Source organism: Chamaea fasciata, unplaced genomic scaffold (assembly GCF_029207755.1).
Source record: "Chamaea fasciata isolate MVZ Bird 193981 ecotype frontalis unplaced genomic scaffold, bChaFas1.0.hap1 SCAF_4, whole genome shotgun sequence".
In the NCBI taxonomy this organism is placed as follows: domain Eukaryota; kingdom Metazoa; phylum Chordata; class Aves; order Passeriformes; family Sylviidae; genus Chamaea; species Chamaea fasciata.
Window position 1 is genome coordinate 68457453 of NW_027094089.1, and position 26940 is coordinate 68484392.

Genomic DNA, 26940 nt, shown 5'->3' on the forward strand with positions numbered 1-26940 from the left:
TTGTGTTAACTTCAGCCCTTGCAGAAAATTAGTAAATACTTACACATGCAATCAGGTCAAACGTTCCAAAGAATACAGAGATTTAATTTTTTTTTTCAAGAGAATAAAATAAAGCAAAATGCATTAACAATTTGTGCTTGGCAGAGGGAGAGAAGCATTGGATTACAGCAGACACAGGTTTAAGAATAAAATACTGGTAGATAGTGTAAAAATACTGTATTTAGTATTACAGTACTAATATTAATATTGTATGTGCAGTACCCAGACTTTACACACAGCCAATGTACATTTTACTCTCAACAGACCCTAAACTCCACTAAACCTCTTGTTTAAGAAGTTAAGTTTACCCTAAAATCCCGTACCCCCCTTGTACCCCAAAATAGGAAGCGGTAAACTCCTTTAAAATATATAATTCATATTAATAAGATGACCACTTAGCTGCAATTCTTACTAATGGTGGAATAAACCCTATTACTATGTCAGATATAAAAGGAAAAGATGTAATCAGTTATAGCCCAGGTTAACTGCTTTGTCTGCTTTTTAAGCATGTAGATAGGCATGCAAACTCAAAATACTTTATGGTTTCCTAAAACCTAGCATGAAGTGATTCCAGGAAAGTCTTCTAAAATTGAAATTAATTAGAAACTGGTGCAACAGTCACATCTCCACCTCTCCAGATTATCCCAAGTTTTCCAGAAAAGCCTACCTTCTAAAAAAATTAATTACATTAACGTAGGTATCACTTTAATGTGACCAAAAGTCATAGTTTTGCATCGCATTTTTCCTCACAATTTAACTTGTAAGTGCTTTTAAGGAGTACTGAAAGTGAAGCATTAACTCAGTTTGGCTTGAGAAAACTGTCTTTCTTGCTCTGCTACTCCTTTAGCTGAAACACAGTGTGAATTTCCACCAAGTGAGACATAAGGCAGTGGAGGTGACTATGCTGTAAAGAGAGGTCCAGGGGGCCAGTGAGAAAATCCCCCTGGCTGTAGTGAAGTCTCATCTGCAGGTCATTGCACTCAGCAGCCCAATAAACAGTGGGATAATCAGTAGGGACAGCTTGGACTATGTGTGCTGATCCCCAGACTCCTGAAATGAGTAAGAGATTGTGCCAGTTGATGAACAAATGTTAAATTTTATGGGAAGGACGCGACCTTTTACCCCTATAAATATTTCTCTGTGGTTACATGGCCAAGGAGCTCTGTGATAATAATGATGAATGGCTGAGGTGTCCTCTCAGTCTTACTCAGAATAGAGGTTTGTTTTTGGTTTTGGTTTGTTTGGGTTTTTTTTACAGCAGCATTATCTAAAAAAGCCCCACAATACAGAGAATAAGAAGTTTCATGGATCTGGGATTTTTCCTTTGGAGTAATTAACAGTTCACTGAACTGAGGCTTTCATCCTCTGTTCTTTGTGGAAAAATAATAAAATTGGTAATAGTTGCCATTCATTTTTATTTAATGGAGTGGTGAGGCTTTTTTCATTAGCAGAATCAGGAAATTAACAATCTTGTTAATGTGTTCTGCTCTAAGATGTTGGTTGTCATTGCAACACTGCTCTGCCAAGGACAAATGAATGGAAAATAACTTTGGATAATGTAGTCTATAAATTACTTTCACCTGAAGAGTCAGTGTATTCCTGTTCTGAGCAGATCCCAGAAAAATGAATGTTAATTAACTGACTGGTAGACATTTGTTTCAAAGGAATAATTAGGAGTAGGAGAAAAATGTTATTAAGAGAGAATGGAGATATCATCTACTTTTAATTATTCAACAGTATTTTGTAGGGATGAATCATTGTTGGCACTGCTAAAGCAGAGACAAAATATTTGGTCTAGCACTCTGTAAAAAAAAAACCCTATAAATGCTCAAGACAGATCTTGGATGCTTTTTCTTTGATTCATGCAGGTCTTTCCTGAGTTTTATTTGTGGAAACACACAGAACCACAGGATTAATTAGGTTGGAAAAGAGCTTTGAGTCCAACCTGTCAACCAGAGCAGAGCACTGAGTACCACTGATTCCTGAAACCCCTCTAGAGACAGCGACTCCACCATCTTCCTGGGCAGCCCCTTCAATGACCAATCACCCCCTGTGTGAAGAAATTCCTCCTCATGTCCCACCTAAACCTCCCCTGGTGCAATCTGGACTAAGCTATGGAAGTGGAGTGAGCAGGTGGTTTTTTTTGTGGGTTTTTTTGTGTGATTTTTTTTTTTTTTTTTTTTTTTTAATATTGAATGAATCTGGTTCTACTTGTAACACAAAGCTGCCAAATTTTGAGGACAAAATTTCCTTGTCTAACTGTTATGGCTTTGTGTAGAGTAGCATGCTGGCTTGGATAGAGCACACTGACTCTGACAAACTCTTTTATTTCCATTCAGTTTTACTGATTTTTTTAATGTTGACTGTCCTGTGGGAGATGTGGAAACATATCATGCCCTTGGGGTAGTCTCTGCAAGACTGGGGATCGCTAGAATGTGGGCAAATAGTCAATGCTATGAAATAAATCTGTGGTTCGTGAAGCTTGCCAGAGGACCTTGATAGACTGCTGCTCAAATGTTGGGTGTCCTTTTAAATGAAATAATTTAAACAGTTAGAAGCCCTGCTTTTCTTCTTGGTATAAAGCAGCAGTGGAGGTGGCCACTGGAATTTTAGAGTAGAACTCTGCTAGATAGAGATGACCAATGCTTGGCTTTTTTATTCTTCTGTCACATTTATATTAAGCTGCCTAAACTTTACAGCAAGTGTGGCAAGACCACTAAGCAAGTATTAAAAAATTAACACATAAAATTTGAAAATGTGTCTCTGTGTTAAAAGGGAAAAAAAAACCACTAGCAAAAGAGAACTCATTTTCTTTCTGGCTTGATGATGGCAGTCATGATGAGCAGGTGAATTTTGCAGAAGGTTAACCGAAGGATACAGGCAACAGGCATAAAGCTTTTATTGACTGTGATATTTATTAGGAGGTGACAGTAAACACAATGAATAAATACTGCTGTGAAGCTGTTACAACCCAGACAGTCTGAAGTTTCTTAGAACTAGTATTTTATAAAACACTAGTGTTGAAAGAAATTTGCCATATTTCACTCCTGCAATGGGATTTCATCCAACATTTTAACTTTTGTCCAATGATCATGTTATGGTACCATGCAGTGGCTGCCAGTCTCCACTGGGACCATCTCCATCATTCTTTTTGCTTCTCTCTGAAGCCCTTGTTCCAAATTAGCTTCATCTTTCACCTATTAAACTTTAGAGTAAACAGCTCAGGATGACCCTGGTCACTGCTGGGGATCAGGTCGGGAGGTTGATGCTGCTGCAGAGGTGAAGTTGTTCAGCTCTTTCTGCATTTCATCATTTTAATAGACCTGGGATTCCTACAGGTTGATGTGCAATTCAGAGTGGTTTAAAACTGCACACTCAGAATGGTGGTTGCTGCTTTGGGGTGTTAAGTGTGAGATGCTAACCCATAACCTGGTGTTCCTTTACTGCTGCTTAACCCTTCCATTAAGCCATCATCAGTGGTGTGATGGAAGTAGGAGCAATCCAAGATGTTTAGATTGCAGGTAAAGCACAGTAGATCTTCCTCTTTTTTGTCATCAAGTCTGGGCTCTGCTGTCCCAGTTCTCATTGTAATCAGTCCTTTACCTCAAAGAGAGGGAGCATGAGGCAGGGTCAGAGCTACAATAGTCTGCAATCCTTTCTTATCCACGTGGTTCTTCCTACCTCTGTGTCAGCTGGGTGCTTTTCAAGCCTCACTGGGCTGAGCACTGGGGAGATTGGTTTTCTCCAAACTAGCTTATGGTTTAGGTAATAGGTTTTCAGAGGGCTTAAAAATAAAAATTGTAAATCTGACACAAGGTCAGTGTTGGTTCTTTGCTTATCTTCTCTAGGCTGTTTATGAGAAGCATCAAATGCATTTATCTCTAAAATATTTGGGAATAAAACAGTGTAGCATTTCATGGCTGTAGCTGGAATATAAAAGCCTTGTTTAAGCCTTTGGTATCTTCACATGAGGACAGGTTTACACCTTCATCTTCTGGGCTGCTTGAACCCCCACTTTAGTCTTTAAGGTCTCTATGAAACAGAATGAAATACCTTCTATGGACGCCACTGGAGACCTTTTGAACTTTATGTTACAGAGATCCTCAGGCTGCGTCTTCCTAAGGTGAACTGTGCCAAGTCATGTCTGAGGGGGCTGGTGAAGCAGAGGAGGAGTTATTAATTCATTGTCAATGGGAATAGCAATAGCACACAGAATAAGCTTTGTTCTCTAGGACCAGCCCCTGAAGGTGATCAGAAGCTGGAAGTTGAATCCCACCTCTCTTTTCTCCTCCTGGCAAATTGCAGATCCACTTTTTCACAGCTGCTGAAGTTCTAGTTTCTCTGACTTAGTGCAGGTGCCTTGTCTTGGTTTGGGAAGACAGGTATTTGCCAGGTAAAAGCTGGAGTTTCTTTTGGAATGGAGAGTCTAAACTCCCTTTTTTTTTTTTTTTTTTTTTTTTTTTTTTTTTTTTTTTTCCCCCCTAATTATAAATTTACAATCAGAGGCTCTTAGGCAAAGATTTGGGAAATAGGAATAGCAGTTCTTTACTAGTATGTAATACAAAGCAAACTAAAACCCCCTGAACAACTACAGCATTATTAACAAACGAAAACAGTACCAAGAACCTTGAGGGCTTTGTTTCACAAAACCCAGGGCAGTTTGGTTTCGGTGTCTTTGCAGGATCCTCAGAGCACCAAGCTGAAACAGTGGAAAAGTCCTGGGCTGGTAGCTGGGATGGCAGGGTGTCTCAGCAGCGCAGGGGGTGCAGGGTCATGCTGTAGCAAGAGGAGCAGCGCCGAAGAAGCCGAAGGCGAGGCAGGGCCGGCCCAGCTCCCGCGGGTGGCAGAGAAAACTCAGGATTCAGGCCAAACCGGTGATAGTAGATTTCCCAGGACTGGATCCCTTTGGCCACAGTGAAACTTTTCCAGCCAGCAACAGCCGTTCTCTCTCCCCGAACACCGAAAAAAAGAACAACCCGCAGCTGTCTCAAGCTCTGTCTTTTACCTGCGTTATCTCCCCCGTCCAACTTTGTCCACCTCTTTGTTTTGGCTAAGTACTCTCAAGTATCCAACACTTGGTTTCCTTGGTAACTTATGGAGAAAAAATTCTTTAGAGAAAGAAGGAACAAACCTAAGTCCTAACACACCTGTGCCAAGGCAGGCAGGAAGATGAATGTGGGAGCTAATCTCCCCATTCCTACCCTCCTTCTACTTGTGCCCGTAACCTGCCAATCCATGCAGCTCAATTGCAGCAAAAAAGGATAGTTTCCCTTGCAGCAGCTTATTTTAAATTTAGACATGCTCTGAAACCCAGGAGATCAAAGTATTTTCAACAGCACAAGAGGAACTCATCCATAATAGAGCCCTTAAAGCCTGCTCCTTGTCTGTAAGCTGATTTCATTGTGTAGCAATGGTTGGTTGCTTACTTTTAGTGACTACAGAGTTCTGTGACAATCCTGCTTTTAAAGACACGTCCTAGGCTGGGAGTAATTGGCAGCTACGAGGCTGGTGTGGGCTTTCAACTGTGACACACAACACAGAGTTAATTTCTAGTTGCTGTTTGGCTGTCTGCTATTTAGTTGTGTGGTGTTTGTCTGCCTGTATGAACAGAGTTTATAATGACTGAAAAAACTGCTACTGAGAAGAACAACTGGAAGTACTTCACTAGACATTGCTGCTGTATTCAGGCTTTGCTGCCACTAAGGTTTAGAAATTAGAGACAATTCTCAGTTTTTTTATACATGTACTGGCTGCTTGTGCTTACTGGCTTTAAACCCACTTGAACAGATTCCAGGCAGAGTTTGATTTAAAAGTTTCTATCAACTAAATCGAATAATGAAATATTAAATGGAAATATGAAAAAAGGAGAGTGACTATGTCTCAGTTTTCCCCATGTTTTGTATATATCTGTGTAAAAGCCAGGCAACACAAGGGCATTTCCAACCCAGCTCACTTGGGTTGTGGCTGCCAGACCTTCACTGTTCACCTGTTCACACCGTGTTAGGAGCACAACCTGCTCAGGGGTGTGCAGGTATGCCCTTTTTTCTCGACTCTCTGAAGACTCAAAAGGCAATGAATCAGTTGCCACCTCCCCTTTGCACAGACAAAAAGCCACCCCCAAAATCCAAGTGAAATTTTCTACCACCTGGACTACCTCACCTTCTCCAGTGCTGGCCTGTGGTAATTAATTGCCTTTGTTGATCATTAGGCTTCTATTATTTTACTTTTGACAAAAGACAAGTGTGCTCTGGCCTAGGCTGAGGTTGTTCAGTATTTTGGGGGTGAGACAGCGAGTTTCCTGTCTCTGTTTTCCTTGTATCAGTCCTGCTTGGCAGCTGAGAGCTGATGGCTCTGTGCAATGAGACAAATAGTCCGAGTTTCTGGGAATACTTGGTGACAAATTCCTATCCATAATTAATTCATCCTCTGTCTATATCAGCAGCCAGGAATGTTACGTGCTTGAAACAGATACTGACTGTCAGAAAGGACAGATCTCACAAATATTGGAAGCAAATATGTGCTTTAATTATTGCAGCTATTATATGAGACTGTTTAGCCTTGGAGATGAGCTGCACTGAGGAGCGGTTTGAACAAGGCTTTGGCTTATTTTAAACTAATTTTTGTCACTCTTTTAACTCACTGTTCTTCATTAAGGCTACAAATATATTGTATGTCTGGAGGATGTTACATAGACAAGTATGCCAAGAGTATTAAGATATATTTTATAGAAAAATGGGATATCAGGGATTCATTCTGCTTCCACAGCTGTGGTAGGAGATAAACCAGGAGTTAGAAAGGAAAGAGAGCTGTTGGAGGATGCCATCTTCCTTAGAAAAACACCAGGGATTCATTTGATGGAAAAATTGAACAAATTTAAGGACTAGTATGACTAGCCATGACTATGACTATGAGAACAATGCCCAGATGGCATAGGAAATGTAATCAACCTTTGGCAAATGCAGCAGTCTCAAAATGATGATGCAAAAAAATTCACTAAGATTCACTAGTTTATTAAAATGCTTGTACATAAAGTGATCAGTTTTTCAGCTTCAACATCAATGCTATTATTAAATACTTGTGGGAGTATTTTAATACTTTTTATTTAAAGACCCAGAAACTCTCACTTAAAATCTAACTAGTCAATGGCAAGGAAGGTAAAAGTGATGAAGATAGCCCAACATAAACAAAAAAAAAAGATGAATCTTACCTATCCAATTTACAGGATGAAGAATGATGTTTCCAGCAATAGGCAAAGGCTAGGAGACATGGTACTTAATGAGGAAATTTGTTTCAGTGCTTTTCTCTAACAAGGTGTAATTTCTTTCTAACCTGACAGGCTGCTAAACCTTGGGATTTACCATTAAACTGGTCATGAAGTGCCATGCTAAAAATAATCTTTCTGCTTTCTTTCTGGTTGCCAGAACCGGCAAAATCATCTGTATACTCAATTTACTACAGTGTGTGAGACATCTTTGTCTGGAGGCCCCCAGGGAGGAGGAGTGTCATCTGTCCTCTGTCAAACAGAGTAGAGTTCTGTGCTACACCAGGTGCTAAACAGGCAGGCAGAATTGGGAGCTAAGCATTCAGTCCTGTGTGTTTGCTCACCAGGTTTGGATTATTGGGAAGTGTGCTTTGGAAGGTCAGTCCTGAGCCGGGAAAGGGCTCCTTGTGAAAAATGTGATGTACTGGTTTATTCTATTAAATAGCAGAGTGCCTTTGAAGCCAGGATCCTCAAACTTTACATTTCGTGGTCTGTGTAAATATAAATTGCTCTTGATTAAGAGACGGAGGTGGAGTACATAACTAGGACTGTTTTTTAGGACTGTTAAGGTTTCCATTTGTAGGTTTCATTCATAGTTGTTTCTACCTAAACTCTCCTAAATTGCTGTTGCAGCCACTGCACTATAAGTGTCAAGTTGGAAGGTGAGTGAATAGATTCTAGAAATTTCCACAGCCCTACAGTGAGGTAAGGCTGGCTGACCCTAAACTCTGGTGTTTAGAGTAGTGGTTGGGACAGAGACCCACAAAATCCTTTTGTATTGTGGAAGACTGAAATCAATCAAGGGTTTGTGGAAAACCTACATCCTAAACTTCCAGTAAGGCTTTCCTTTTTACCTGCCTCAGTGGCAGGCAATGGCAGGAGGGCAAGTCTTGGAGGATAATCTTTTAGTTGCTTGTTTACTAAGAAAGAATAATTTTTGGAGGATGAAGTAGGCTGGTAAAAATTTCTGAAAGTAAATAAGTATTTTATCTTACTTTTTACTTCTGGGTTTTCACAACATCTCCAGAAACCCCAGAATTTTGCAGACCCCAGGGTAAAACTTGGAACTCTTTATTTGCTTTGCCCTTTGGCTACAACTAACTTCACACAGATTCTTGTGCAACAGAGCCAACGTGCTCAGCCAAGTTTTAGCATTTCCATGCTTCTGGATGATTTTTGTGCCATCAGTGATGTCTTATGATGTGCAGAGGATACAAAGATGTGCAAGCGTTTTGATGAGACATAAGTCACTCTTTAATAACATTCTGCTTTAAAAGTGTGAAGAAGTACCACAATCATCACGTTCTCAGACCTAGTGGAATTTGGCCCAGGTGTTTGGGGCAACTACAGGTATCAGCCTGTGGAAAGGAAGGTTTCAGGTGACCTAATTGTGACCTTTTTGATGCAGAAGGGAGGTTACAGGAAAGATGGAGAGAGTCTGTTTATAAGGGTCTGGAGTCTCAAGAAAAGGATTATTGGCTTCAAACTAACAGAGAGTACATTTAGATCAGATATTAGAGAGAAATTCTTCCCTGTGACAGTGGGGAGCCCTGGCACAGGGTGCACAGAGACGCTGTGGCTGCCCCTGGATCCCTGGAAGTGCCCAAGGCCAAGCTGGATGGGGCTTGGAGCAGCCTGGGAGAGTGGAGGGTGTCCCTGCCCATGGCAAGGGTGGTACTGGATGAGCTTTAAGGTCCCTTCAAGCCCATACCATCCTCTGATTCTGAGACACAAAGCTCCACCAAGCAGCAATAATATTGTAGCCCATGGATGCGGTTTCATGTTTTCTGGATTACAAATTCTCAGCTTCTTAAAAAGGATTAGTAATTCTCTGGCAGTGAAAACAAATAGCAGAGTTTGCTAAATGGCACTACAAAAATCTATGAAATTTCTTGCAGGTCCAATTACACAATACTATAATTTTTTTTAGCATTAGTCTGGCTCACTGCTATTCTGCAAAATTCTAATAGTCCTATGCCAAACTTGTCTTGGGTATGCAATAAAAACTGCTTGTCATGGTTAATTTCAGTGCAGAAGTCACAATAATACACAGAGTAAAATCCTAGCTGAGATCACTCAAACCCACTCCAGACTTTCACTGCCTTTACTTCTCATAGAAATAAGGCTAATACCTAGTTCACTTCTAATTCGTTAGTTTTCTTGTTGTTATTTATCTTGCATTTGATAAGGACAATAATGTTCTCTAGTCAAATTTTACCTCTGCCGTTTTGATTCAGTTCTGTCTTGTAGTTTTGATTCACTAGTGCAGCATTTCAGTAATTTGCTTGAAGAATACTGAAGAGGAATTGAATTTTACATGCTTTATTTTGCAGCAATAACTTTTCCTTTCCAGGTGTGCATGTCAGATATGATTTGTTTGACCAATGCCAACTTCATGAGACAATGACTAAAAGCATTCTTGGTGTGCTTGTTACTAGAAAAAAAATGGAGCTGTTCAGTCCCCACAGCATGTAGGTTTATATAACACGTCCCATACCCGTGCAAACATAGCTAATGTAGGGAATTATCACTGATTTTAATTAACTCACAATATTCCCATATGTTTGTCCCATTCTGGACTAGAGTGCAAGTCTTGGAATTTGATGAAAAACTCTTCCCCTCCCCCAAATTCAAGTTCAGAGGGAAATCTTTATATAAATATTATGGAAACCCATGGAGACCACACTGCTCCTGCTGAGAGAAATAGACTGATATGAGAACAGGAAGGGTTTATCTTCCCATGTGAAGGAAAATGCAGAAAGAATATTTTTAGCTGCTTTTGACTGAAAGGTAGAAAGGGAAAAGGGAGAGGAATAGACCTGCATTTGGAGGCATTTTGCTTTTTAAAGTGTTTTCCTATTTTTCAAACAAGATATTTAGAAGACTAATTCTCCCATCCTTAAACATCAAACACGCAGCTGCTGCCAACTGAAACACAACAAGATAAAATAATGCAAAGTAAATTGACTTCAGGGAAGGAAAGTGGTTTATTACGTGGCACCTCCAGAAACACCAGGGGTGATCCAACAGACTTAGAACAAGTAAAAGCACATATTCCGCATGTAAATATATTTGTTTGGGATATGCTTTCAAAGCATCACACGCAATCCAAGTTTCATGTATCTGCAGACTGTCATCCAGGTGATTCACTGCTGCATAAAACACGATAATTGAATCCACCCCATAGGGTTTTCAGTCTTGTTGTAGAAGTGACAAACACAGTACCTAGGGAAGAAGAAAAAGGTCTTATGATTTTACTCAGTGCATGTAAGCTTCAATGCAGAACACCAGACAACATTTTTAGTAATAAACCTTGAAGACAGTAAGATGTTTGAAATGCATCACATGGAAAGGAGAGAAGTCCTCTATGCAGGAACTAAATATTAATATTATTTTTTTATGCAGATGAAGACTAAGGAAGAAAAAAAAAATCGGTATGAAGGTACCTGAACCATTTCAGGTTTAATTACAATGCATCAAACCAGAGGTATGCAGGGTATGATAATATTCTTTGTTTCAAAGCTGGAGTCTTAAAGACAAGTTGTGCTCATTGAGCTTCTAATGAAGCTTTTCTCAAATGCAAGACTGATGCAGACAATATTGCTATACTCTGGAATTAAAATATAAAGCCATTAAAAAGAGAAATGTTGTCAATTTTCTACTTATTTTAATTTGAAAGTGAGTTTAGTATCTTTTCTAAGTTTCATACATTGGACTGTTTTCCCATCAGTAGTAAGAAGTATAAATGCAATAATTGTAATAAGATCATATTTGTGTGCAGTATTGACTGCAGGAGCTGGAAGAATCAAATGTACTAAAAATGGGCAAATAATTAATTTAGCAATGATGAACTGGAGTTAAGCTGTCTCTAGAAGTACCACAACCACGTTTCTCCAAGTATCCCCCATTAGTAGTTAAAAACATTTTGCTTTTTGCTGGCGCTTTTGGCCCCACAGTTTTCAGGCTCTTGCCTCTGTCACCTGCCAGCACTCTCTGTGCTCTCTGTTGCTCAGACTCTTGTGCAGAGACATTGCCTGGTCACAGCCTCAAAATCTGTGTGGATTTGGCCACTGTGAGCCAGGTAAAACCACAAGTTAAGAACTGATCCCATTTGTCAGACAGTTAATTTACACAAGATTTACATAAACAAGAGTTCATTACCAAACCCCAGGCATGAAGCTAAGCCTCGGGTATTAACTATTTACACCATTTACAGTTCAAGTAATTTTCAGCTTGGCCTTACCTGGCCAAGAGGAAGCAGTTGGATTTAGCTGATGTTTACCTGTGTGAGCAAAAAAAGAAGCCAAATTAGGGATTTATTATGTGGGGCTCTCAGGGTTGGTTTTCTTTTCCCAAGATTCAGGTGGTGGTTCGAGTAAGCCTTTTTAGCCCTCTGAAGGCCCTGAGCCAGACGTGAGAAAAAAGCGGAGCCTTCAAGGTCTTTTTCTCTTTGGTTTCTCGTGTTGTTTATTATTTTCTTATCTTACAATTTTCTCTGTGCCCAGCTGAGATGTTCACAGCTGCTCGGACACAGGACGACTCCCCCCGCGATGGGAGGTCGCTGCCTTTTATACAGATAACTACATGTATATTATTTACAATTATGTGCCAATGCCTAATACCTAAATACCTAATACCTAATATCCCCTAAAGGGGTCAACTCTACTCTGACCCAATCTCCTTAAACTACTTTGTGCCACCATCACCAGAAGATGAAGGCCAGGGGAGAAGAAGGAAGAACTCAGGGCAACACCCTAAGTCCTCCATCTTGTTCCCCATGCACCTACATACTAAGAATCCTAAAACTACAAAATTTTCCACCCTGTGACACACTACACTACTGTCTGTCACATCTTTGTGACTTGTAATTCTTCTCTCAGTGTCAGAAGCTTTTTTCTATGGTCTGAAGTCAAAGACAAATGTCTCTCTGGGCTCTGTGCCAGGGTTTACAGCCCCCTGTACAGATTCCAGACCCCCCTGTACAGAACTCAAACCCTCTTGCTCGGGTCCCAGGCCTCTCTGCCGAGGTCTGTGGCCTCGCCAGGTGCCCAAATGAATGTCATGGACTCCAACATGGGACAGGGCAATGATCTCCATGATGTTGGCAGCCCTTTGGCCTGCAGTGGAATGGGGAGAGCTATTTTTGAATGTGCAAACATGGCCTTGGGAGTACATAAATATTTAACTTCTAGCATTTTCCCCTGAGCTCCATCCTACAACTGTGGGACAGTAGATTTGAGTCCAGCCTAAATGTGGGGAAGGTCAATAGTAACAGTTCCATAAAATGCAGCACATTTGGATCAGATCTGACTGAATTTGCCATCCTAAGATCTTGTATTTAAGAAAAACTTTATGACTTTATATTTAACTGAAACATTGGTCCTCACACTGTCTTGATTTTCCCCATCTGCTGAAAGAATAGTTGAAAACATCAAAGCGTGGTAGGTGTAACTTCTGTTCAATTTCTTGGGTGCACTCTTCTCTGTGCAGGTGTGGTGTGAGTCTCAGAGGGTGGAATGAGCATCCTGCACTCTCAGTTTTGCTTTTTCTGACGAAACAAGGACCAGGAATGAAGCACTTAAATGGAACAGAGGTCAGAGTCCAGAGGCACTGGCTGATGCAGTTACAACTGCTGCTGCTGGAAATTGCAAAAGATAGGTCTTCTGATGAAATCCGAGGTACTTGAAGAGAAGGGGGTTGCTGAAAGTTTTATGGTTCCCATGATGAGGGAAGTGCCTTGTCAGTAAAACACAGTGTGCAAACAATTCCGTCACTCTTCAGGACAAAGTACTTAATGATTTTTAGAGATGAACCCTGGCTTTAATGACTGACATGGAGTTCTTTGTCCTTTGTCAGGTGTTGAGAGCAAATTAAATTTTCATCTTTCACATTTTAGACCAAGAAGCGCTTGATTCATTTGTATAAAGTGACCTAATTGAGAAGAAGAAAGAGGATCCAGAATTTTCTAGTGCAAAACCCCAAACTTCTGGGCCTTTCAATATACAGGCTTTGAGTATATAAGCAGATACTAATTCTTTCACTGTTTTTCGGTGTCTAAGTGTGAAAACAATTGTGGTTTAAGCCATGTTCTGGGGAATAAGTAGGAAGTTTGTGGACAGGAGTGGGGAAATAGAGGAATGGGGGTCTGAAGCAGATGTGGCAATGAAAAATGGGAATTTAGGAACATGTTAGAGTAAGTGCCTTTGTAACCTCTAAGAAAAGAAATTTCTTCTAGAAAAAAACTAATAACAGGAAAGAAAAGATACATACTTCCTTATACCTTGGACAAAAAAACCCTCTATTTCTAGATCAGTTATAAACTGAATTTCTATCCTTTGGGTTTTTTTTCTTATTAACACAAGGTTAAAATGCCACCACCACAAGTACTTAAGGTATTTATTATCATCTGAAAACTTTCATTTCAGCAACCAACAAAAGGATACAAATCTAAGCAAATGACTCAAGTTAGTGGCTGTGCAGGCAAATAAAGCAATTTATTAGAGTTCACAGTGCCAAAAAGGGAGTCTATTGCTCTCATGGAAAGTGGTTCAAGGTTCAGTATATAACGAAATAACAATGGTTTATGAGTGGGCAGTGAAGTTTTAAATGCATGGTCAGACTCTTCAAGAGTATTTATGCTGGACTGCTTTGTACTGCGGCCTCAGACAAGCACTCAGTTTTTTGATGTGTTTTTTAATAAAATAGCACTTTGAAGGCAGCCTACTGTGTTGTAGTTTTTAAAAGCCCTTGGAGCTCTCTGCAGTCAGACCAGATGAATGGGAAATGCTATTTACAGCCTGAAAAATTAGTAAAATGTGGGCTGAAATATAGTATAGTTGCCTGATGTCATCTGGGTTTGGTACTGTGCTACTTTCTATATGTCGAAATGCTTTAATGTGAAATCTGTCCTCCTCAGCTGATAAACAATTACCACATCTTCCTCTTGCACCTTTCAGTGGTCTCTCATAGCTCCTTAAAAGGTGATGGTGTAATATAGCAAACTGGATGCTGTTGACCAAAAAGAATTTTCTCCAGCCTTCTCCTGTCACCGTGTCCCAGAACTGCCGTGTCCTCCTGCTGCCTCTCTCACTGATGGCTTTAGAGCTCCAAAATGAACAGGTCAGGCAGCATTTTGTTCTCTCTTTGTGCTGAGCCACATGTCATTATCAAATACAGGAATTCATGCAGGGAGGAAATGGGCCACTGAATAACAGAACCAATATGATTCCAGAAAAAGCTGTTTATTGTTTACATTACATCCCAGATATAGATTCTAGGTCTACTGGCCACGTCGGCATGCATCTCCGGGTTGGTCAAGCTGCTTCTTCATGAGGCAGGCACACATCCTTCAGGACATCCAATTGGTCAAGTGTCCATCCTCACGTTGTGCTTCCCCTATCTAGGGTTTACATTTTTTGTAGACATTTTCTCAGGCTCCCTGTTCCTATTCTTGATGCTGTTGTTTCCTCAGTAACCTTGATGAATTCCTGAGAGCTCTAACAACAAAACTGCAGGTGGTTTGGTAAGATTAGTCACAAACAGTTTGGCTGGTGCATCATAATGGCCTGTTAAACAGACACATTGCCAATTCATCTTCTCAGTTTAGGGAAATTAATTTTTTACTTGGGGAGAATTGGGGGTCTTGTGGTGCTGCAGGATCCACAGGTTCAGCTGCAACTGCCAGTTACTTCACCAATTTCTTTACACTATATTTGTGTATTTGAAACCAGGAGGGCACTCATGAAGCTCTTTGTGATGGATTGTGAAGGGAAAAGTCAAGAAGCATTTTAAATTATTCCAGATATGAGTGTCTGAGAAAGGACACACATAAAACTCAATGTTTGTCCACCACAAATAGGATTTTCAGGTGCCCCAGGGGTTCTTACATTTTAAAAAGTGTTTTGTCTATTCCACCTTCATAGTAGCCTGCATTGTTTCTTAGTAGGTAAAAATCTAGGAGGTTTCAGAGTGCTCTGGAGTTGAGAATTTGGTTCTTCTGCATCTTTTTGTGGGAAGGGGAAACAGGGATCACAGAGCAACTGTGTGTGATCCAGTGAGTGCAACGGCTGCTTTGGTCTCTGGAGCATCCTAAAGGGTGGCATAAAATTATTTGTCTAAACCTCAGTGTGGGAAAGGTGAATTCCTGTCCCCCATTTCTAGAAGCAAAGGTAGTGCACAATCTTGTGACACTTAAGCCAGCAGAGAACACCTTTTTCACACAGCCTCTGACAACTGCATTGCTCACAGCTTTTGAAAACGTTAATTTATGTCTTGGAATGCAACAATTTTCATTCTGAGTAGCCAGCCAGGATTGATAGCAGAAAAGAAGGTGGGAGATGCTTCTTCGTGATTTGCACCATTCTTCCAGCTTGCAATAAGATAGAGAATTCTACCTGTGCTCCAGATCTGCTGACCTGTCCCAAGTGAAAAACTGTCCACACATCACTGGGGTCCAAAATTCTGGAGTAAACTGCACAAAATTATGTGAAATTATATAAATAGGATATAAAAACTTATCTCTGAAAGCTTCTGAAAACTGGAGTGTGGGATTTTTTGGGGTTTTTTAGGGTTTTTGTTGTTGTTGTCATTTTTGTTTCCTTGTTTGGGATTTCTGTTGGTTGTTTTTATTCTTATTTTACTGTGTGGGTATGCATTTGGGATTTTTCTGTTGCTATGGGGTTTTTTTTGGTTTTGGTTTCGTTTGTTGTTAATATTAATATTATGGTGTTTATTAATATGGCATTATTATTAATATTAATATTAGTATTAGTATTTTGGCTGTCTTTTTAAAATAATGCAGTGTTTCTTGGGAAAATGTCTACAGATGGGATGCTAGTGTTTTTTCATAAATATTTTTAAGTCTTGAAGCTGATTGATGCAAGCTTGCATCACATTTCTTGAAACGAATAGGGTCAACTTGTGGGAACATGGAATAAGAAAGGTGAATGGGTTCCCACATTTGAAACCATGAGAGGTGGAATAAGTGCTATTCTTAGCAGAGATGCTGAAAAAAAGGAAAAGGGAGCAACTCCATGAATAATTGTTCAACATTTACAACCCACTCCTTGAAGTGTAAAGATCATTTTGTCTTGTGCAAATCTCAGCCACTCACAGCTTCAGGAGGAAAACAGCACTGCTTTAAAAAAGCTCTGCTGTCATAATTTAGTTCATCACCCTGTTGATGCTTTGTGGGTCTAAGAACTGGGGTGAACTCATGCACAGTCAGAAAGGGTGCAGCAAGGATTCCAGTTATATTCCAGGTCTGCAGATGGCTTAGGTTTTAAATTCCATTTCAGGGCAGCAATGCTGGTTTTTAACATCTTATTTGTGTGCAACTTAGTTTGAGTGGCAGTGCCTTGCTCACTGTCAGTTGTTGAGCCTTGTGGGTTGTTTTGGTACAGAAGTTATATAGCTCTTAAATAGGTATATAGCATCCTATAAATTATTATGGAGCAAAGGATGTCCTCTGCATATGAATCTTCCACTTAGCTTCAACATGGCCTCAGATAATTTGCTTGAGTTCATTGGTTGGTTTGTAATTGCATAAAGGCTAACAAATAAATTTTACACTAACTGTATAAAGAATATATCTGCACCACTTTTACCCTGATACACATAAACCCATACAAATATAAATATAGACATAGATACATATGTAAAGAAAAACTAGGACTAGCGACAACACAGAAAAGAAAAAACAAAGAGCTAAATACTACCATACATTCATCATGCCAAATTCAGCCACTTTTCTCAGAATTTTCTAGCATCTGGAATAAATATTGGTATTCTGTCTTCCACAATTTAATATTACTTGTCTTCATAAAAACTATCTAAACACATCTTCCTGGTTTTGTTCTTTACTTTCTCTTTTATTGAGGTTTTTTTGACAGATTTCCACTTGTTTCAAGTGAAAAACTTTTTGACATAATACATACCTATGGGTAAACACTGACTTTGGGGGTTTGTGGCCATTAAGATTTACAATTCCTTAATGCCAGCTTTAACTTAGGATTTCCTTAGGATCTCTGTGCTTCTCAGGACAACTAATCTCCATTATTTACCATGCGGTTCAGTATTAAAGCATATATAATTTAATTCTATAATTGTATCTCTTTTCAGGCACATGCACTGATTTTGTGTGAAAACAATTCTTTTGAATTCAGAAAAACGTGTTGTACCTTTCAACTCACTTTTTAAAAAGTAGAAAGGGATTACCTGTATCTGCTCTGCCAAAGCATGATATCAATACAATGCTGTAGGCAGGAATTTGAATTAACATTGCTGAGATATAGCCAGATTATTTCCCATGTGCTTTAAAGCTTTGCTTTTAGTTGCATCTTCTGATGCTCCAGCAAATACTCCAAACTCATCAAGTGACTGATGGATGTGTTTGTAAAGGCCTGATTGGTCATTTCATATGAAATTATAAACCCACTGTTGCACTTAATGGGGTCAGTGAAGCAATCAGGAAAGAAATATATACTCTGTAGCATGGGTCTGTACACGTGATACTTCTTAGGCTTTTTAAGTTTAATGAAGCAGCTACTCAGCAGCTGAATGTTCCTGTTTAACAGTCTCAGCATGGATTTTAAAACTAAAATGCTGCAGAAAACCATGGTCTCCTTGGAGAGTCTATGGCTCTTATTCTCTTGAAATGTCTGCATCTTTTATATGTTAATGGTTTTGACAATCAGCCATTTGCTTCATTTTCATTGTAAATGAGGCCCAGAGTCCGATTGCCTTCCTCCTTCCCTGAAAACTCTCTTCCCTGTAAGCAGTCTCATCAGCCTTCAGCTCACTCCCTGGCGTATGCATGATCTGAAAATAGCTGAAGTAATCCTGCAGAACAAATGCGTTGCCAAAGCATTTTCCTATTTTAGATGTCTTTCTAAGAATGTGAGTCCCTGTGTTAAAATTTGTGTGGTGCAACTGGTCCAGCATCCCCACCAGTCCTCATGTGCTACAAAATCTTACTGCCAAAGACATCCCTTCAGGTGCCTTCCAAAGGTTAGCGTTGCTACTGCTCAAATCCAGCAAAGCCAAATCACAAGGTTTCTTCTATACCCTTGGAGAAACACCCCTGTTTACAGGGTTTTATTCATGTTTGGTTTTTAAAGATTCTTCTCAGCTGCAGTGCTGACACCATACAACTGTGGTGAGTGAAGTAAAACACTATTTTGAGGGGGAAACTCCTGATTTTAGCACGGGAGTATCATCATTGCAACCTGCAAGATTTACATGGGACTGTAGCCAAGTGTCCCAAGGCCTGACAGGGAATCTTTCCCCCGTTTTGCAGAGGGATTAACTCACCCTGTGTGTGTGTGTTTGGTGCCTCACCTGAAGGGGAAGACGGCAGGGGCACAGCCTGGTGGAACCCTGACAAGCACACCCAGCCAGCAGCATCCATCCCACCAAGGCATCAGGAATTTACACACCTAGGCTCCTTGTTCCCAGCACAACTCTTCCTTTCACAGTTGTCATTGCTGAAAGCACCATGCAAAACACACTCACAGTGATGTGAGAAAGAGCAAAGCAGAGAAGAGACATGGGCAGGCTGTGATTTCTGCCTCACCTTGTGGCATAAATTACTGCTGCACGCAGGTTGTGATTAAGTAGGTTTGTGTGACTAAAGCCCTGTACAGGATTAATTGCCAGGTCTATGCTCTGCTGTGGGTTGGTGATAGAAGACAATGAGCAGCAGTGAAATGTTTTCAAGGGGGATTTGAAGCCAAGCAGCCATTTCCTCCTCCAGTACATAACTTTCTCCATTGGTGGACAGTGACAACCTTTAAATTTGAAAGTGCACAGGGTGAAAACTGTATATTCCTGAAACATTTGGAGGGGGAGTGACAAAAGGTTCAGCCTCTCTATTTATCACTCATGATTTCAGGAGTCTGCAGAGAGAAGAAGTTAGGGTTGCTGGCTTGCTGCATTTGGGATGTGCAGACTGGGATTTTTTTGTGACACTTAATGTTGTAAACTCCCTTTCCCTGCTAAGTGGGCTTCAGAAATCTGGGGGTGGGGAGTGAGGGATGCTTCTTCTCATGCCTGGTGTTGGTCAGACAGGGAGAGATGTTCCCCACTGCACCTCCCTGTCCTTTTTCCAACCTAGATGGAGACCCACTGCCTAGCGCCATGAGGATGAACCACTGCAGCCACCTGCCTGGAGTCCCCCCAGAGTGCCTGCACTCTCTGGCCCCTGATGGCAAGAGCTTACCCGGCAACAGTGGGGCCCCGGCCACCAGCTGTCCCCAGTATGTCATGCAGGTGTCCTCCAAGGATGGGCAGCTGCTCTCGTCTGTTGTGCGGACCCTCACTGTGCAGAGGTATGTGGGGGACAGAAGGAGGGACAGGCCCCTTCTCCTCCGGTGTGATTAAACCCCCATCCCAGCATCATAATGATCACACTGCAGAATGCATCACACTTCCTAAACACTTCTCAGCTGGTGTGCTGAGCAGCTAGACAAGCTGTTTCTAGTACCACTGTTGCAACTTCTGTCGTTGTCCGAGTGAATGACCAACTCTTTCTGCTGCTGGTTTAGAGAGGCAGATTAGTGGGGAAATATATTGTTAATCTATGCCTTTGAAGCATGCCTCAGGCTGGCTTTGTTCTCATTAGAAGCAAGAAAGAGTATTCTGATGTGTTTGGCCTTATCCAGACTTGATACTTGGGTCAAAATTAAATTTGTCTTTGCTGGTGGTGAGCTGGAAAGACTTCATGGATCTTAAAGCAGTGCAGAGGAAATATAAAAATACCCACCTGCAGCCATAAAGCAGAGGTGTGTTTGGCATAGTTCTTTTCAGTTCTGTTTGTATCATTCCTTGATCTGCCTGTGGGGTGTCCTAAAGAGAGGGAAACACTTTCCAGATAGAGGAGGTTTCTTCCTCTATGTGCTTTTCTGAAGCTGTGACCTTGCCTTTGGGATACTACAGGGCAAATTGCTGCTCTTTCAGCAGTACTTTACTGTTGGCTAGTGAAAACAATATTTAGGTCAAAGGATCACCACCACTAAGAAGTGCCCAGCTGAGGAAGATTTACAACACCCTCAATGCACTTCGGGATTTCAGAGGCGGCTGCACCACTGCTTTTTGAAGAGCTGGGAAATACGAAATACAGAAGGACTTCTGCCTCTCATCTGCCACTCTGATGTTTTTCACTCTACGCTTTTCCCCCCACTAACAGAAGAGATATTTTAAGCAAGAATACCAAAACCCCTTAAACCATTAGCCCAGCAGCTTGGATTACTAATTATAGGGCAAAGCACTCCTAAATGCAACTATTTCTAGTTTGTGACAGAGAAAAAGGCTATTACCACAGCTTTGTGTCCTGACCAGCAGTTTTCTCTCCCTCTCCTGCAGCAGCCCCTTCAATGACCGGCCCATTTGTCGGATCTGCCACGAGGGCAGCAACCATGAGGAGCTGCTGTCACCCTGTGAGTGCACGGGGACGCTGGGGACCATTCACCGCAGCTGCCTGGAGCACTGGCTCTCGTCCTCCAACACCAGCTACTGTGAGCTCTGCCACTTCAGGTTTGCAGTGGAGCGCAAGCCCAGGCCACTGGTGGAGGTCAGTACATGGGGCACGGCCCTGAAATTTTGGTTTCACTGGCAAATCATGCCTGTTTTTGTGCAGGCATCACAAAGCCTCTGTGACTCCACTGGGGTTTTGGGGGTTTGGCAGTATGAGGGTGGGAAATGACAAAACTCCTCATTTTGGAGCAAATCAAAAACAAATTATTAGAATGGGATCAGTGGGTTTGCTTCACTGCAAACCTGAGTGGAGGCTTGGGAGACAGTGTGCTGCAAATTCCTGGAATGCCAGCCAGCTTGGTTGAGGGTGGAAGAGAGGTAAGCAGCAGCTCCTGTGGAATGTGGGGCAAGTGTCTGGACTCAACATATTGAATACAGGTCAGAATTTTCTTTTTCTTTTTGCTTTTGAGAGGTAACAAACTTAGAGGCCTTAGAAACCCAGTTTACATGTCAAGCTCACAAGAAGAAAGTGCTCTTGTTCAATGTCTGGCATGTTTAGACATTTGTGAGTGACCTTTTGGCCTCTTCTTGTCTATGTGCCAGACTCGACAGTGAATTGGACAATTGTTTCTCTCTTATCAATGAAAATTCAGTTTATGCCAACTATAGATAGCAGCATCATGAACTTTTCCAGTTTTTAAGGTATTTTTTGCCCTCAGGAAAAGAAAGAAACCAAAACAAGTTCAATCTCTTGACACTGTTAATGACCTTTTTCCTCCCTTATTTTGTTTTGGAAAAAGATCAAGCAAAGTTAGGGTTTCTTTTGGAATTAAAAGTGAAATGCAAATAACATTTGACCAAATGAATACGAAGAAGCATTTTGTGCCTGTTGGTGACACAGGCAGGTGCCTGCAGAGCTTGGGTTCAGGACAAAGTGTCTTTCCTGTGCATCTTAATTGTTCCTTTAAACTGTGTCAAAACTGGTGGAGGGAGGTCCAGTATAGGGGAAAGCAGCATTTAGTTTTTCACAGTTGGGTGGACACATGACAGAACAGACTACTGGGATGTGGCTCAGGGGTTAAGCAGTTCAAGACTACCAAAATTGCTTTAAGTAAGATAGGCATGCACATTTTGTGGTCTAAACCTAAAGATATCTTCATTCTTCTTCAGGATCCCCCCACAAAAGATACATGACACGGCATTTAGCACAAATCCTGCACCCAAAGCAAGTCTTGGCCAGCTGTGCTTGGTTGCCTCTGGGTTGCTGTCTGGTTCTCCTCTCAGTCTTTGGTGCAAGAATGACATCACTCTTAATCTGCCCTCTGAGAAGAAAGATAAGAGAGGTGGAGGCATCACAGTTCGATTTTAGAGCCCAGCCTCTTGAAATTGTTCCCTTTTCATAGTTCCTCGTCACACTTGTGCTGCACAAATTGGATGTGGTGCTGGCCAGAGCTGATGATGATGGAAGGAGTTGAAAGCAAAGCTGACCCTGCACTGTGGTTGCTTGATTGTTCCCTGATGAAATTAGCCTTCTTTTTGGGAAAAGCAGTAATAAGTAGTAGAAACAACAACAATGATATTTAGAGCAATAATGGTAAACCAGCCAGTATTTTCTCAGCTGAGGACAAATGATAAACCCTGGGCAAGAACATTTCTGAAACATAGCTAAGTTTTTTTATCTTTACTACTCATTATTTTCTGACTTCTCAGCTACTTACACCCACTGTATTTTACTGCAGAAATCAACAGCTGGGTGCAGTTGCAGGAAAGGTCATAGAAAACCCCAATCCTTTGTGATCTTATAAATGGAATATGCTTTCAGTTCAGAAGGAAAATGAAGGTATACTTTCAAAGCTGAGAGCAGCAGATACAAAGAGTAACTAAAATGAGCTGTATGCCAAGGATGAAATTAAGCAGAAATATAATCAAACTTCTTGATTTCTGTCAGCGTAATTTAAGTTTATCCTGGAAGTTTCTACTTATTTAATACACAGAGATTTGAAAGGCAAAGACCTCCTCATTAAAATAATTGCAGCAAAAATCAGAAAGTTCCCAAAGTAGGACTAAAGCAGATGCAAGATTGCCAGATTCCCTCATCTTCAGTGTCCTAAAAGCACTTTCATGCCTGTCTCTCTGTGCTACCTAGAGTGTGAGGACATGGAAGGAGTTTTATCAGGTGTACTAGTACCATTTCTCACAAAAACCCTGCTGTAACGTTTGGATGAGTGACAAGCCAGAATGCCCACCTGCTTTTAACACCACAGTGTGTGTAGGTTTGGCATGGGGTGTCAAAGTTCTCTTAATTTAGTGAGGTAATTAGTTCTCCAAAGGTTCCCCTGACCTAGATAATGGAAAGAGTAAATGGTCCTCCTCTCACAGGAGGTGAGTGATGAGTTTTACCAATGCATTTTAGTAGGTCAAGAGGGGCTATTGTACTCATAAAGTGATTTATAGAGCACAGACTCTAAAATCACATCCAGTACTCCTCAACAGGCCCTATCTCCCAGAGTGAATACATCCCATTCAGGGGTCACTGACAGGTAGCGAAGAAATGCTTGAAGCAATCAGTCATCATATTGATCTTTTCTCTGAGAGATCTTCCACCAGGAGAAAAAAAAAAAAAAAAAAAAAAGAAAAAAAAAAAAGAAAAAAGGTATTTCTGACTATTCCAAGACATATTATACTCTTTTTCAAAGGGCCAAAAAACCATCACCACCACCAAAAAAACCCAAAAACAAATTCCCAACCAAAACCCAAACCCAACAAACAAAACCCCATCAAAACCAACCAAACAAAAAAAAACCAAACAAAAAAAACCCCAAAACAAAACAACCCCCCCCACCATGCTATTGTGTTTTCTCCTCGTCCCTTCACTGGATTGATCACATTGATCACTGCTTCCTTAGATATGGGTGTGGAAGAAAACTGTTTTGAGAGGAAAAAATTGAGGCACTTTACTTGCTTTTTCTAGAAATGTCATATGTGAATTTATTCCTGCAGTTAGCAGGAGAGGCTGCAGCAACAGTGAGCTTGAAATGGAATAAATGGTGTGACTGATGGTTCAGCCATATTCCTTCCTCCCTGTGCCCATCCTTATGGAAGCAGCAGAGGAGTTGACCAAAGACAACTCTGTGCTTCTCCTTTGTCTCTGCCACAGGACATATATTTTTGTCTCAGGGAGAATCTTCTCACTGGAAATGCACAATGTACTGACTGTTTGATGCCCAAAACCCAACCAGAACAGTAGTCAGTGGTAGTACAGTCTGTCAGGCAGATCCATCCTCTCAACAATGAATTTGTGATGCTTCTTTGGTCCTTTTTTTGAACTCACACTATTCTCCACAAAAGAATTGTGTTTCCACAGTGGGAATGTGAATCAGCACTATGGTGCTGATTAAAACCCTCCTTCATCATTCACAATAGTGCAAAATTCAGTTAGAGGAGTCTGAACCCTCAAGAGGATCCCTTCTACCCTGTGACAAAGGAAAGAGAAATCTATAATATGGTGGTTGATATGTGCAAAACTGATATTCCTTGTGGCAAGCCAGCCAAGGACCTCAAAACCAGCACAGTGAAATCTCAAACTGCAGTAATTCCATTACTGACTTTTATGGACCTTCCAGCTTTATATAAGCTGCCTTTTTAATGCAGCCAATCCACAGAACAAAAAATCTGCATTAAGAATGTGTGGTTTTATTCACATAGCTGCTTTTGCTGTGTTTCAGCATAAAGATTAGTCAAGCTTTATGTTAGTATTTTGTATCATCTTCATTTCAATTTCCACATTGCATCTGTGTTGCTTCCACTTTGCTCAGTGCAGAAGCAGCCATGAAATGTGGCAGTAAAAATATATTTATGTGCAATAATAAAATGTTAGGGAACAACCAGCTACAAAACAAAAATGGTATAAGAGTATTATGTGACCATTTAAATCAGGCTTGTATTGCTTGTAAGTTACTTACATGTTTTAAACCAACCAGGATCTGGTATCTCTTGGTTCACTTTTTTTTTTTTTTTTTTTTTTTTCCTAACAAACAGAAAGCACTTGATTAACAATACAAAGCTCATAATCAAAACAGCATGACTAGGAGAAAAAAATAAAGTCAGGATAATCACAGCAATACTGGGCAAAAATTAACTTCAGTTTTTCCCCCGCTGTGTTGCTGGCTATAGAGCTTATATCATTAAGATAAAATAAATATAATAACCCTCTAAAATGTACACCTATGCATGAAGTATTAAGATGGGCTTACATTATAAATTAAAACCTGCCAAAGCCCTGCACTGAAATATGAATTTATTTCCTGTGCAAGACTTTGAGGCACAATGTTTTTATCTGTTTGGATTATTTTTACCTATTTTTCCTCTCCACTGTTCAGTGAAGAAAGTCATTAGAATTAAATCACTGTAATGAACAGGCATCAGATTTGCTGCAGGTAGTTTATAAAAGAATCACACCTCAAGCCAAAAGGAAAATAAATGGTTCCTCAGCAGAGTCACCAACCCAGAAAACTTCCATAAATCAAAGTTTAGAGGAACTGCAGTTGTCCATACAGCATATTAGGGCTGGGAGCAGATAATTAAGGTGTGTCTGTCCACCTCCTTTTCTTGACCTAAAAAGGGCATATTCAAAGGGCAATGTGATAGAGATATTTTTGTACCTAGTTTTCTTCAGGTGTGAAAATAATCCCCCTGAGACCAGGTCACACAGGGAGAATTTGAAGCAGCCATGTAAGTTTCCTGTAGAAGTATATCTGAGTTAAAGAAAGTATTAAAAAAAAAAAAAAAAAAAGTAATAAACTCCCCAGCACAGATTTAAAACAATAAACTCTCCGAGATACACTTTTTTGCATCTGTTTATTTGTAATGGAGTGAAATACAGAGACCAAATCAGAATATTCTTTCTCATTTAAAGAGAAATTAAGTAGCTGTTTTATGTTTCTTGAAGCAAGGATTTGCTACAGTGAACAAATCTTTCTTGTATTACTGGCAGCAAGAGTGCAAACAAAAGCAACCCACTCCCCATAAAAAAAATAAAAAATTAAATTACTTGTCAGTGAACAGACTAGTTCAGACCATCACATCTGTAACTGCTCACTCCTAAATGTATAACAATCAAGGGCAGAAAAACTCGAGGAAAATTGCCAGGAGAAAGTAACTGAACAATCAGATTTCCTTCAAGAACAAGCAAGATGGGGGAAAGATACTGGAGTTTTCAAAGGCACATCTTCTTTTGTTTTAAATAGTGGGTTTGGTGACTTTTCTTGGGACATCATGGTCCTGTAAAATAGTTCTAAACTGCCCAGTTGTCATCTATCTCTGTCCTTCCTACTGGTAGCATTTCCTACCACTGATAGGAGACAAAATTCACTATTCCTAGGAAAATAGAAGTGGTAAGATTCATTGCCTCTGTCTTTTTGTATACCTATCAAGCATTTATTATCTATCATGTATTTGGTTCCCATATATTTGAGCTTGTAGATCGGGACATTTACAATGTCTTGAAATCAGTACTGCAAATAACAAATCTCCTTTGCTTTTGTTTTAAAATATGAAATGTGATTTTTGTTGATTTTCTTGAATCCGTGTATTATCTGCCTAAGTGGGAATACAATTGTCTAAAAGAATGAGAGCATTGCAAATACACACAGATAGAAAGAAACACAGCTTTTCCCATAGTTCCACAAAATCTTCTTTTTCTTGACACATCCTGAAATCTTTTAACTGATACAAGCATCTCCAGAACTGTAAAAAACTGGCTAGTAGGAAAACAGACAGCAGTGAGCCAGACTAATGTTAAAACATTATACTATTGTGTAATTGGACCTGCAAGAAATTTCATAGATTTTTATAGTGCCATTTAGCAAGCTCTGCTGTTTGTCTCACTGCCAGAGAATTATTAGTCCTTTTTAAGAAGCTGAGTATGTGTAATCCAGAAACTGGGCACCACATCCATGAGCCACTATATTATTGCTGCTTGGTGGTGCAGGGGGGAAATGGGCCACTGAGTGACAGAACCAATATGATTCCAGAAAAAGCTGTTTATTGTTTACATTACATCCCAGATATAGATTCTAGGTCTACTGGCCACGTCGGCATGCATCTCCGGGTTGGTCAAGCTGCTTCTTCATGAGGCAGGCACACATCCTTCAGGACATCCAATTGGTCAA

At 40.4% G+C, this 26940-nt stretch overlaps 1 protein-coding gene across 5 annotated transcripts in view; it reads left to right on the plus strand.

Moving 5' to 3' along the window:
* The window catches only part of MARCHF3 (membrane associated ring-CH-type finger 3), a 58572-nt gene that overhangs the window by 20859 nt on the left and 10773 nt on the right, over positions 1-26940 (plus strand). For 3 of the 5 annotated variants that reach the window (XM_066181871.1, XM_066181867.1, XM_066181869.1), the window contains 2 exons: positions 19413-19626; positions 20660-20867. In XM_066181871.1, coding sequence (XP_066037968.1) covers positions 19436-19626; positions 20660-20867 — 399 coding nt within the window. In that variant the 5' untranslated portion in view covers positions 19413-19435. Of the gene's footprint in view, positions 1-12869; positions 12894-14256; positions 14420-19412; positions 19627-20659; positions 20868-26940 lie in introns of those variants that run through there. The other 2 variants (XM_066181870.1, XM_066181868.1) reach the window with 2 other exon arrangements.